Raw genomic sequence first — 12,229 nt, forward strand, 5'->3', positions numbered from 1 at the left:
GCACACTCTCAAGAAGGAGAGTTCTTCCCTCCCGCTGCCTGGCATGCGCTGTGCCTCAGGGGCAATGGCATAAGGATAGCCTCAGTAGGGGAGGCCAGAGAGGTCAGGGAATCGGATGCTGACATGCCCACCCAACCCAAGGAAGCGCCATCTCCCAGGGAGAAAGACCTCACCGGGGAGGACCCATCAAATAGGCAACAATTTGCATGGCTTGCAGGCTGCTCAGATGCCACAGACACGGGTAGGGGAGGTTACAGGCCTGAGCCACGGTCTGGAGGCAGACAGTCACAGTCACGGGGAGAATCAGGCCTTGGCTCAGCTGGAGCCGAGGGCAAGTACGGGACAGCGCCAGACAAGGCTGAGCGGTCAGCCAAGGGCCTGGATGCCGCCTAGGGCATCTGGACTGACCCTTGGGCAGGAGGGATTTCGGAGGGCTGCAGTGGGATGGATGGCTCCAGGGGGCCTTGGCTACAGGAGGGAGAGCTGGACCTGCCCAGCCACAGCCCCCAGGCCCAGAGTAAATAGGGTGCACGGAATTCGAAGCACAGCCAGCTGCTTTCACAGGGGGGTGGCTAGTTCCGCCTGCACCCCTCCCCACTCTGGCAGCTGAACTATTTTCGACTTGTCCTAAAATCGCCTCCTTGAAGTTTCAAGGAAGGCTCCACATCCTAATGTTCTGCAGATCAGTGAGCAAATCCAAGGTCACCCCTCTGACCCTTTGCCCAGACCATGCCCTCCACCAGGAGTCCCTTTCCTTATCTCCCCCTGATAAGCCCTGCCAGTCCACAGGAGATGTGAGGCCCTGGTACAGAACAAGCTGCAGATGCACTTTAAGGGGAAGAAGCAAGATACAGAACAGTATGTACTGTGTCTTCCCGTTTAGGTAAAAAAAGGGGGGCAAAATTAGACACGGGGGATGTGCAGGGAATGCTTCTGGAAAGATGCCCAAAAAATGAGGCACAGGAGGTGCCTCCGGAGGGGACCTGGGTTCTGGGCAGGCGGGTCTTGTTTTTATCTCTAGCTCTAGATCTATGCCTACACCGATGCCTACATCTATATCTACCTACCAACCTACCTACCTATATGCTTTTTAAAAACCCCAGAGTCATGTCCTAGCCGGTTTGGCTCAGTGGATAGAGCATAGGCCTGGGGACTGAAGGGTCCTGGGTTCAATTCCTGTCAAGGGCACGTGCCCGGGTTGCAGGCTCTGTCCCCAGTAGAGGGCGTGCAGGAGGCAGCTGATTAATGATTCTCTCTCATCATTTATGTTTCTATCTCTCTTTCCCTCTCCCTTCCTCTCTGAAATCAATAAAAATATATTTTTTAAACACTTGTAGTCTTTTTTTAAAATATACTTTATTGATTTCTTTACAGGGAGAAAGGGAGAGGGATAGAGAGTTAGAAACATCGATCAGCTGCCTCCTGCACACTCCCTACTGGTTATGTGCCCGCAACCAAGATATATGCCCTTGGCTGGAATCAAACCTGGGACCCTTGAGTCTGCAGGCCAATGTTCTATCCACTGAGCCAAAACCGGTTAGGGCTAAAAATATATATTTTTTAAATCCAAGAGTCTTCAAGGCCAAGCTCAATACTACCTTCCCAAATACCTTAAGTCCTAGAGACCCAAACACAGTTTGTGGCTAACAAAGCGTTTTCCTCCGGCTGCTGGGAGCTGGGCAAGAGGCACGCCCTTGTCCCTGAAGGAGGCCTTGAGGCAAGAGGGCCAGCCAGGCCTGCGGCCACCAGTGGGTAGACATCCCAAGGAAATGCCTCTCCTCCCTCTACCCAGTGGGGCCCAGGGCACAAGGGGGGCACCTGCTGCCCTCCTGTCCCCAGCCTCTCACCATACTGAATGGCCCAGTTGGCCAGGAGGTCCTTGATGGTGTCCGCGTAGACCAGCCGCATGCGTCGGCGCTCGGCGGCCACACTGTGCTCAGTCTTCTCCTCCTCCGTCCGTGGCGAGATCTGCTTCAGCTTCACCTGTGGGCAGGGGTGGGGTTCCCTGAAATAGTGCCAGGGCCTGTCCCCCCAGCTGCCGTCGCACACCCGGGGCTGCTGGATGGTTATAAGTCTGTGTCCCTCTTTGCCCACATTTTCCTGTCTCCATGTTGACTGATCCATCATCTTCATCCTCCAGTAACCCTAGGCTCCCTTCTGGGGCAAAGGCACAGCGGATGGGGGTAAGGGTCACTGCAGGGCGTGAAAGGATGGTGAGACCTGAAGACTCCCCATGTGAGAAGCACAGGGAGAGGTGGGGAAAGGAGAGAGGGAGGGCGCCTGGGGCCTGGTGGCAGTGAGGGATGGGCCTTCCTCTAGAGCAGGGGTGGGCAAACTTTTTGACTCGAGGGCCACAATGGGTTCTTAAACTGGACCGGAGGGTGGAAACAAAAGCATGGATGGAGTGTTTGTGTGAACTAATATAAATTCAAAGTAAACATCAACACTAATAAAAGAGAAAAATGGTAATTGGCGTACGAGCTACCCTTTTCATTGGCTAATCAGGGCTATATGCAAATTAACTGCCAACTAAGATTGGCAGTTAGCTGCCAACAAGATGGCGGTTAATTTGCATATGTAGGCACAATGCAGGGAGGCAAAAGGGAAAGCAGGAAGAAGCCCCCGCCACTGACAGTGATCGGAAACCCCCAGCCATGATCGGAGAATCAGGCGCCTTTTCCGCCCTGGCCAGTGATAGCAGGAAGTAGGGGTGGAGCCAGCGATGGGAGCTGGACACGGTCGAAGCTGGCAGTCCCGGGAGCTAGGGGTCCCTTGCCTGGGCCTAAAGCGAAGCCCACGATCGTGGGGCCGCTGCAGCTGCGGGTCCCCGCTGCCCGGCCGGACGCCTCAGCCAGAGGCATCCTGCAGGGGCAGGGGTGGAGCCTGCGCGATCGCGGCACCCCCTGCTGCCACTGCAGGTCCCCGCTGCCCGGGCCGGACGCCTAGGCCAGAGGCGTCAGGCCTGGGCAAGGGGCCGATCCTGTGATTGGAGGGTGATGGGGGTCAACGCCTGAGGGCTCCCAGTATGTGAGAGGGGGCAGGCTGGGCTGAGGGACACTCCCCCACACACACACCCAGTGCATGAATTTCGTGCACCGGGCCCCTAGTCATTACATAAAAGGGTACGGTCTTTTTTTTTTTTTTTAGTTTTATTCATTTCAAACGGGCCAGATCCGGCCCGCAGGCTGTAGTTTGCCCACAGCTGCTCTAGGGGCTATGATTCCCTGCCACACCCCACCTCCACTCCCCTGCCTAACCCCAGCCTCACCACCCTGGTCTCGGCCCATCGTGACTGGCAGCCAGGTGTGGCCACCTACCTTGGAGAGCTCACGGTGGGCCACAAAGGTGGCCAAGGCCTTGCACACGCTCCACTGCTTCTCAGAGCAAGTGTCCTCGGAGGCCACCTGGATGCCCACCTGGAGGGGAAGAGTAGGAGGAGGAGTGAGGAAGGAAGAAATAGAGCTCACAAACCCGAGGCCCATGGCCTAGTGACATAGGAAGTCCCCCTCTGCTCTTCCAGTATCACCCACCAAGTCTAGGAGGCTAGAGCCCTGGGGTAGGTTCTGATTTTGCCCCTGGTTCCCTGGGAAACTTTAGGCAAGTCACTTCCCTTCTCTGGGCCTCAGTTTTCTCATCTGTAAAGTGGGGATGACCAAACCCACCCTCGAAGGGCTATTGAGAGAATTAACATGAGACTGTGTAAGTAAAGTGCTGGCTAAATTGAAAGGGTAGACATGTGAGGGTGCCCAGGGACCCTGTGCATTTATGGGGTGCCGCTATCTCAGCCTCAGTAGTCCCTCAGCAACCACTGGGTGGAAGTTGTCTCCATCCTACGTCCATTGGTGGCAAATAGAGTCCCTCCCCCAGAGCTCACGGAGCCTGTGCATCACCACGAGTCCTTCAACAGCCCTGAGGCACAGAAATCATGCTCCCACTTTACAGATGGGAAGACAGAGTCATGGCAGGTAAGCTACAGGACTGAAGTCCAGTGCTATCCCGGCTCCAGCCCCACTGCCTCCAGGTGGCTGTCATCCTCAAATTTGCACAGCCACCAGGCTGCTGAAGTCAGGGTCTGAGTCTCGGCATGAAGACCCAGGAGGCCAGAAGTTAAGTCCCACGTTGGGATCTATGTGGCTTGGTGACCTGGTGCAAATCCCTTTTCCTCCCTGGGCCTCAGTTTTCCCTTCTGTGTTATGGGGTGTTGAACCGGAAGATCCTTAGGCTCTGCCCAGCCCTGCCAGCTGGTCCAGATCTCTGCCGCCTCAAGCAGGGCTTTGCGAGTGTGAGTATGCCTGGGCTGAGGGCGGAGATGGAGAGGAGGCAGAAAACCCACCCAGCACCCACGCATCCCCAGGCAGCACCTGCCCCACACACCTCCATGCTGGTGTTGAAGGCCCGGTTCACCTTGGCCTTGATATTCACCACTTGTCCGACTCTGGGAGAGAAAAGCCAGAGGTGAGCCTTTCAGAGGGGACAGAGGGAGGGAGCAGGGGCCCCAGACACTTGGGGAGCCTCTACTGAGGGGAGCTGTTAGGAGAATGTTACTTTACAGCGCGTATTCACATATGGATGTCAACCGAGTCCTCAAAGCAAGCCAGCAAGATAGTGCTAGCACCCCTTTCCCAGGAGGCTGAGAGAAGTGGGATGATTGCATTTATCTGCCACCCTCCCCCACTCCTCCTTGTCCAGTGAAGGCTCAAGCTTCTTTTTGCTCCTGTTGACCGGTCCCCTCTCCAGGGAGCCCTCCCTGCACCCTGTCGCTCTGTAAGGTCCACCTTCCTATCACTTCTTCCAGCAGGTCGACCTCACAACCTATAAGCTCCACTGGGGCAAGGCTTGGCACAGGGTACCGGGCAGCTCCTCCTCCTCCACAATTAGTGGCCTACTAAATGAATCCGTTCCGCATTTATTGCATTAGTATCGGTTCATCAATTGTGACAAAGGTACCCCCACATGAATGTAAAATGTTAATGGAGGAACTGGATGTGGGGTATATGGGGACTCTCTGTACTCTCTACAACCAGAGTGTACATCAAAAACTAATCTACAATCGGCCTCCCTGCAGTCTGGGAGCTACTGGGCGCTGGGACCTTTTGTGCCACAAACCCAGCATGGGCCCCGGCCCAGAAAAGTGCCAGTAGTGATGAATGACTGAACAATGAATACAGCAACTGGCCGAACTTCTTCCTTAACCACAGCACTCTGGGCGCCAAGGAAGCCCTGAGAAAGCCCTTGGCACTCGATGTCCCAGGCCCGTGGTCGGCAAACTGCGGCTCGCGAGCCACATGCGGCTCTTTGGCCCCTTGAGTGTGGCTCTTCCTAAGCCTTAGCAGTACCCTAATTAAGTTAATAACAATGTACCTACCTATATAGTTTAAGTTTAAAAAATTTGGCTCTCAAAAGAAATTTCAATCGTTGTACTATTGATATTTGGCTCTGTTGACTAATGAGTTTGCCGACCACTGTCCTGGGCGATGGCGGAGAGTTCAGGAGCAGGCCCACAGGCCAGAGCACTGCGCGCAGTCCCTACAGCCTGGCCTGAGCTGGGGGCCTGGTATGGCCCTTGGGTCCCAGCAAAGCTCTGCAGAAACAAAGCCCAACACAGTGTAATGAAGACTTTCTAACCAGTACAGCTCACTGTGAGGTAGTGAGCGCCTCATCTCTGGAGGTATGTGAGCAGAGACTGAATGACCCAAGATTCTGGCTCAGGCTTTGCCAAGGTACCTTAACTAGGGACCCCCCAACAACCAGCAACCCATGACCCACAGAGAATGTTCAAGTTCCAAAAGGCATTCATTGATTACGTCTAATCCCTCCCATCTGCAGATAAGGAAACTGAGGCCCAGAGAAAATGTCTGACTTCCCCAAAGTCACATTGCACCCCATGGTGTTGCCTGGGCAACATCCAACTCCAAACTTGAAGCAACTTCCTTGGCTCCACACTGGCTGAGGGCACCCACCCCACGGCAACTAGCAGCAAGCCAGCTCCCAGCCCAGCGCTGTCCAGAGACACTGCAGACGGGTCACTGCTTCTGGGGGGCTTCCCCCACTCCACCTGCCAAGGCTGGCAGGTTCCAGGCAGGAGAGGCAGGGGAGGGGTCCCCAGGCCTTGGTGGGGAGCCCAGAAGGACCTAGCGGCAGCTGGGGCCACTCACCTAATGGTGTGCTCAAAATAGATGTCATCCATGGAGGCCGTGACGCAGGGACAGCCAGCATGCCTCTCCGCTGGCACCGGGAGAAGAAAGCCGTGCGTTAGCAGCCTCCCACGTTACGCAGGCCTCTGATCAAATGTCAGACCTCCGAGCTCAGGCCGTGCCTCCTCACCCACGGCCTTCTTTATTTTTCCTCAAAGTTGCCGCCCCCTGCTTCATATATCGGAGTTTTGTCTGTCTAGTATCTCTCTCTTCTGTTCAACTGCAAGTTGCTTGAGGGCGAGGATTTTTGCCTGCCTAGCTCATAGGCGTATCCCAGTCCCAGAAGAGTGTCTGGCACATAGTAGACACTCAACAAGCAGCTATTGAATAAATGAATGGTCACACCATACTATGCTAGCTCCTGGCCTTGTAAAGTGCCCTTAGGTCTGCCCAGTCTACTTCATGCATCTTTGTTTGCTGAGTCTTTCCTTCAGGACCCTGCTCACTGCCTTAGTGCCTCTAGAGTCCCTTCTCTGTCCCCAGGGCTGGGTGACGGCCTCTGGTCTGTTCTCCCTCCCTTTCCCAGTCCCCACAAAACAGTGCTGGGGCAGTTGGGTCACCTGTCTCCCCCCTGCCCCCCCCCCCATCAGACTGTGAGCTTCCTGTGGGTTGGAGAATACTGGGACATCAAAGGAATGACGAAAAGTCAACTCAACTCCTCAACTTAATGTAGGGAACCCTGTAAGGCAGACAGCACGGTGCTTGCTCACAGCACTCCTGAGCCAGCCCTGGAGCAGCCGCGTTGAAGGCAGCTCTGTGTTGGAGCAGGGACCTAACGGCACTTAGAACTGGGACCTCTGGGGAGAGGGTGGGCCAGAGCTGAGCATCAGGAAATTGGAGGGCATTGCAGGCAGGCCGGCTGGGATGAGGGACGAGTGTAGCACTCAGGGAACAGCGACGTCTCAGCATAACTGAGGCCTCTCCCCCAGGGGTGGGCCAGGGGGTGGGAGGATGGCAGTCTCACCAGACAGGCAGGCCGTGGTGTCAATCCACTTGAGCAGCTGCCCGACGCTCAGCTCGCCACGCTGATTGGTGTGGCAGGGCAGCACCAGCTGGCTCATCTGCACCTCGGTGGGGTTCCGGTACTCCTCGCCATCTGCCATGGTTTTCTCTGTGCGGGAGGTTGACTTCCGGGACTGACGGCCCGAGAACACGGAGGCGAAGCCCTGGGGAACAGGTGGGACCAGAGAGGTCAGCTCACTGCAGGGTCCCCTGAGTCTGCCCATCCCTGAGACCTGAGGACTAGAGGGAGAGGAGAGAGCGCCCCAGGGGCACCTCCCTCCAGACCCCAACTCCAAGAGTGGTCACCGCCCTCCAGCCCAGAGCTCAGACCCAGGATGTCACTCTGGCTCAGGTTCCTTTTAGCCAATATCTCCATGTTAACATGGCCTGGGACCTGAGGAATGGGGAGGGGAGAAAGGAATCGTGCAGAGAACTCAGTTCTCCGAGCTTCAGTTTGAGGGTTTGCTTTTTAAAGTTTTGCTTCTGATTGGCCTTCATGCCCGAAAGATGTCCCCTCTCTGTGCAGAGGCCCCGAGAGCCCCTCGCAGGCAAGCCTGGGGATTTGTCCCCGGGCTTCTTGCTCTGCAGTTGACACCTCTGCTGGGTGCTCATTTGTCTTTAGCACTTAGCTCTCTCTCCTGGCCGGAGGGCTCTGGGCAGGGCCTGAGCAGCTGTGTGAACCAGGCAGCTGCCAGCTGGAGAACCAGCTGAGAAAACCCTCAAACTCATGAATTAGAGGTGGAGTTTCTGCCCAGGGCCCAGCTTTTCTTAGTCCCCGGCAGAAGAGGTGGCGAGTACAGTCCCTTGGTTGGGGTGGGACGGAGGAGGTGGAGTCGACCCGCCATCCCTTCTCTCCCTAATCGGACTGTGAACAAGAGCCGGGCACACCTGCGTGTGTGAGAAAACTGACAGGAGGGGCAGGAGGAGTTCCAGTTCTCATGGCCAATGCCAACTGCGGGGTAACAGCTGGTGCCAACATATACATAGCACTTATTAGACATCAAGCGTGCTTCTAAGCACGTCCCTGTGCTAATTAAAGTGTACCCACACAACAAAACTCTGAGGTAGGTTCAAGATTATCCTCACTTCACAGTGGGGGAAACTGAGGCCCAAGTAAGTGGCAAAGCTTAGCTGTGACTCCAGAGGTCTGGCTGCAGTCTGAGGCCCCACCCATCACACTGCACTGCCTGCAGGGGCTCCTGGGCCCAGATGAGAAGGAAGCCAGAGCTCTTGGCCTGAATTCAGCAGCAAAGGGTGATACGACCCCAAGGCTGACCCTGCCACTGCTCAGATGGGGACAGCGACATCTCAGGGCAGTGATGGCCCTCGTGCAGGGGTAGGGGCACTCCTTGGATAGTTCCCCCCATGAGGCTCTGTAGCTAATTCACTACATTCAAAACACACCGATGTGACTGATTCAAGGTCGCTGACTCGTAAATGGGACATCTGGGATTTGAACAGGGCCTGTCTAAACCAAAACAGCTTGTAGGTCCCCAGAGCGGCCCTGGGTACCACATACAGTGCTGGGCACCGGAGGGGAGAGAGAGGAGGGCAGCCGATCCAGGAGCTCTCAGTGCGGGCGGAAGCCTTCGAGGTGCCAGGCTGCCAGGCTTGCAGAATCTTGCAGGCATCTCACAGGCCTTGTGGTCTAAGCAGGGCTATCACCATGGTAACCACTGCCAAGGCACTTCCAGCCTAGTGTGCACTGGGGGCCTGCATGGATGTGGATGCGGGTGGCTGCCTTTCTGGGTGTGGGAGACGGGAGAGGGAGGAAGCAGGCAGACTGTTCACCTAATCTCCCCAACCCCCTCCCTCAGCCAGGGGTCCTGGCCAGAACATTCCAGCAAGAAGCCTGGAGAAAGCTAGGGAAATGGAGGGGGGGGCGGGGCCAAGATGCACAGGGTAAGCGGGAAGAAAGGGGGCAGACGCGTGGGTTTCTGAGCGGTTCCGGGCATGCACACACAATGTCCCAGCTTCACAAGCCTATTCTCACACCCACCGCCTCCCTGGATCCTCACAAGGAAGGCAGACCCCATTTTTACAGCTGAGGAAAGTGAGGACGGGAAAAGATCTAGACCAGGACACCTGAGTTCTAATCTTCTCTCTGCTTCTCACCTGGTCAATCCCCACCCCCACCAGCCTCCTATTTCCTGTTCTATGTAAAGGAGTCCCTACCTTCCCAATGGACTCTTCATGCCTGAAGGCAGGAGCTTTGCCTCATTCATTCATTCATTCATTCATTCATTCACCAAGCATCTCCTTTCTCTGCACTAGGCCCTGGGCCAAACACTGAGAATGCAAAGGTAAGTCAGGCCAATCCCTTTGAGAAGCTCAGCTCTAGTGCTCGTGTCTAGAAGGGCCTGGCACGCAGTAGGACCTCATCAAAGGTTTGGGGAGGGACAAGCAGAGACAGACTGGAGTTTAACTATATATATATATTGATGTCAGAGAGGAAAGGAGAGGGAGACTGAGATAGAAACATCAATGAGGAGAATCATTGATCGGCTGCCTCTTGCACGCCCCCTACTGGGGATTGAGCCCACAACCCAGGCATGTGCCCTTGACTGGAATCAAACTTGGGACTCCTCAGTCTGCAGGCCAACTCTTTACCCACTGAGCCAAACCAGCTAGGGCCGGACCTGAGTTTAAATCCTAGCCCTGTCCCTCAGGTGCTATGTGATCCTGAGCAAGCCCCCCTCCTCCTGAACCTCATCTCTCACTCACAAGGTGGGCAGGGGCAGTGGGAGATTGCCAACCCCCAAGGTATCCCCAGGCCTGGTTCCAGGATTCTGGGGTTTAACCCTGCAGGGCTCTGGCGTGCTGAGCTGAGATTTCCAGTGAGGCAGCTAAGGAGCCCGGTGACCTGTCAGACAGGAAATACTGAGCTCCTCCCAGCAGGGCTGAGCTCCTACCTCCCCACCCCTGCAGGCTGTGGGACAAGCCCCACTATGGCTATATCTCCCCACGCCCCTCAGAGAGAGGCGTGCAGAGCCCTGGTCCGTGGCACCAGCAAAAGGGACAGAGCAGCAGTGGCCCAGGACATGGCCTCTCAGACTCCAACTCCTTCCTTGGCTCTAAGACAGCCTGCTCACGTCAGGCCCGGCCAGGCCAGGCCTCCTTCTTGTCCCAGGGTGGGCAGGCAGCCAGCCGGGGTACAGGAGGCTTGGCCAATGGGGCTCTAGAGCTGGGACACTCCTCCCAGGGCCAGTCACAGAGAGCACAGAGGCCCTGGATGGAGCAGGTCCTGGGGCGGCCAGGCTGGCTGAGCCAAGACAGCTGACAGGGAGGCAGAGCCCACTCCACAGATGGGGTCATGGGGTCAGAGACGTGCCCTCTCAGAAGGCAGCCGTGCCAGGCTCTGGCCCCACACACAGCAGGACCGGCCAGGTTTGATACTGCCAGGCTAGGCCTCAGCTGGCTACACCAGGGTTCTGTGTCCCTCCTCCTGGGCCATCCATGTCACAGACCTGCTGGTCAGAGCAGGAGAGGCCCCCTCGTCCAATCCCTTCATTGATGGGGACACTGAGGCACAGGGAGAGAAAGGCTGGTCCGGGGTCACCCAGCTGGGGAGCCAGCAAGAGCCTTCCTGGGATGCGCAGGGGCTCCTTCAAGGCAGTTCGACCGCAGCCCCACGCTCACACACCTGACCTGGATTTCCTCCCTCCCCCACGGAGCCAAGTAACGGGGATCCAACCCCGGACGCTCTCAGCCTACCCCACCGCCCTCGGGCTTGGGGCCCCGCACTGGGGCTTGATGGATGTTTCCAGAGCCTGTTCACAGGCCTCCCGTCTCCACCTCCTTCTGGCCTCCAGCACCTGCCCTCCCAGAACAACCCCAGGAGGTTCCTCAGAGCACCACCCTCATCCTCCTCCATCCTCTGCCACGCGGGGCTGCTCCTGCCTAGGTTCCCTCTATCTGCCCTATCTCCCAGGTGAGTCCTTCCTCCTCCTTCTTCAAGTTCCCCCATCCCTGCCTCTTCCCCAGGGAGTTAGGTCCCCCCAGCCCCCACAGCCTCGCCTGCCTCCATCACAGTGAAGCTGTGCAGTCACTGTATTCCTAGACGCTTCTCCCGCCAGTCATTCCCGCCAGACAGGGACAATTCAGCCTCACAGAGCAGGTGCCGAATAAACACCTACGGAAGAGGCTGGTGACAGGGGCTGAGACTTGAAGACAGGAAGGCCGCAGGTGCAGAGAGGACGTGCAGACAGCACAAAGGGCAAGCAGGAACAGTGGTGCCTCGGGTGATGGGAACTGCGTGGCAAAGGAAAGCCTGGGGCCAAGTACTAGGTACTTGTGTGGGTAGAGACAGAGGGAAAGGGGCCAGGGAGTCCCTACAGCGACTGCCCAGAAAAGGCAACAGCCAGCAGAGAGCTCAGTGCTGCAGGGACAGCGGAGGAGAGAGCTCAGTGCTGCAGGGACAGCAGGGGAGAGAGGAGAGAGCTCAGTGCTGCAGGGACAGCAGAGGAGAGAGGAGAGAGCTTGGTGCTGCAGGAACCACCAGGAACAGCAGGCCAGGGCAGGGGAGGCCTTGAAGCTGACCTGGCCAGGGTTCAAATCTGGTTCCGCAAGGAACTTGTATGACCTCAGGGCAAGCTGCTCTGTGGGCCTTAGTTTCATCTGTAAAAAATGGGGTAATAGTTCCTACTTCCAGGGGTCATCCTAAATGAAACTAAATGAGATCAGGGGTTTAAAGTTCCTCGGACATGTCGCCATATGGCTAACATTTGTTGAACATGTACTGTCAGTATTTAAAGCTGAGTTCTGACTTCCTACAGAAACATAGCTGGGAAAGGCCCAAATATAATCCACACTGGACTTTGCGCAGCCTTTTCTCACCTCTGGGCTGACCAGAACTTCATGGGGCAAGACTGTTAATGGGCAAGATTATTAGCCCATCTGTGAGGTTCTGTGAGAATTCAAACAGCCATTGATGTTGGAGCCTGGACTCAAGCCCAGGGTGTGAGACTGAGAGCCCCTGTTCCTCCCACTCTCCCTCCCTCCCGCTAGAGGCATGGGACTAAAATGCAGGTTTG

The 12,229-nt window shown here is 56.4% G+C and overlaps 1 protein-coding gene across 3 annotated transcripts in view; it reads right to left on the reverse strand.

Annotated features, from left to right (window-relative positions):
• ACOT11 (acyl-CoA thioesterase 11) overlaps positions 1 to 12,229 on the reverse strand; it is a 42,503-nt gene that overhangs the window by 10,032 nt on the left and 20,242 nt on the right. For all 3 annotated transcript variants that reach the window (XM_059689448.1, XM_059689449.1, XM_059689451.1), the window contains exons 2-6: positions 7,159 to 7,360; positions 6,156 to 6,225; positions 4,375 to 4,435; positions 3,318 to 3,416; positions 1,848 to 1,983 (exon numbers count right to left, since the gene is read on the reverse strand). In XM_059689448.1, the coding sequence (XP_059545431.1) occupies positions 1,848 to 1,983; positions 3,318 to 3,416; positions 4,375 to 4,435; positions 6,156 to 6,225; positions 7,159 to 7,360 (568 nt within the window). The remainder of the gene's footprint in view (positions 1 to 1,847; positions 1,984 to 3,317; positions 3,417 to 4,374; positions 4,436 to 6,155; positions 6,226 to 7,158; positions 7,361 to 12,229) is intronic.

This window comes from Myotis daubentonii, chromosome 3, assembly GCF_963259705.1.
Source record: "Myotis daubentonii chromosome 3, mMyoDau2.1, whole genome shotgun sequence".
NCBI lineage: Eukaryota > Metazoa > Chordata > Mammalia > Chiroptera > Vespertilionidae > Myotis > Myotis daubentonii.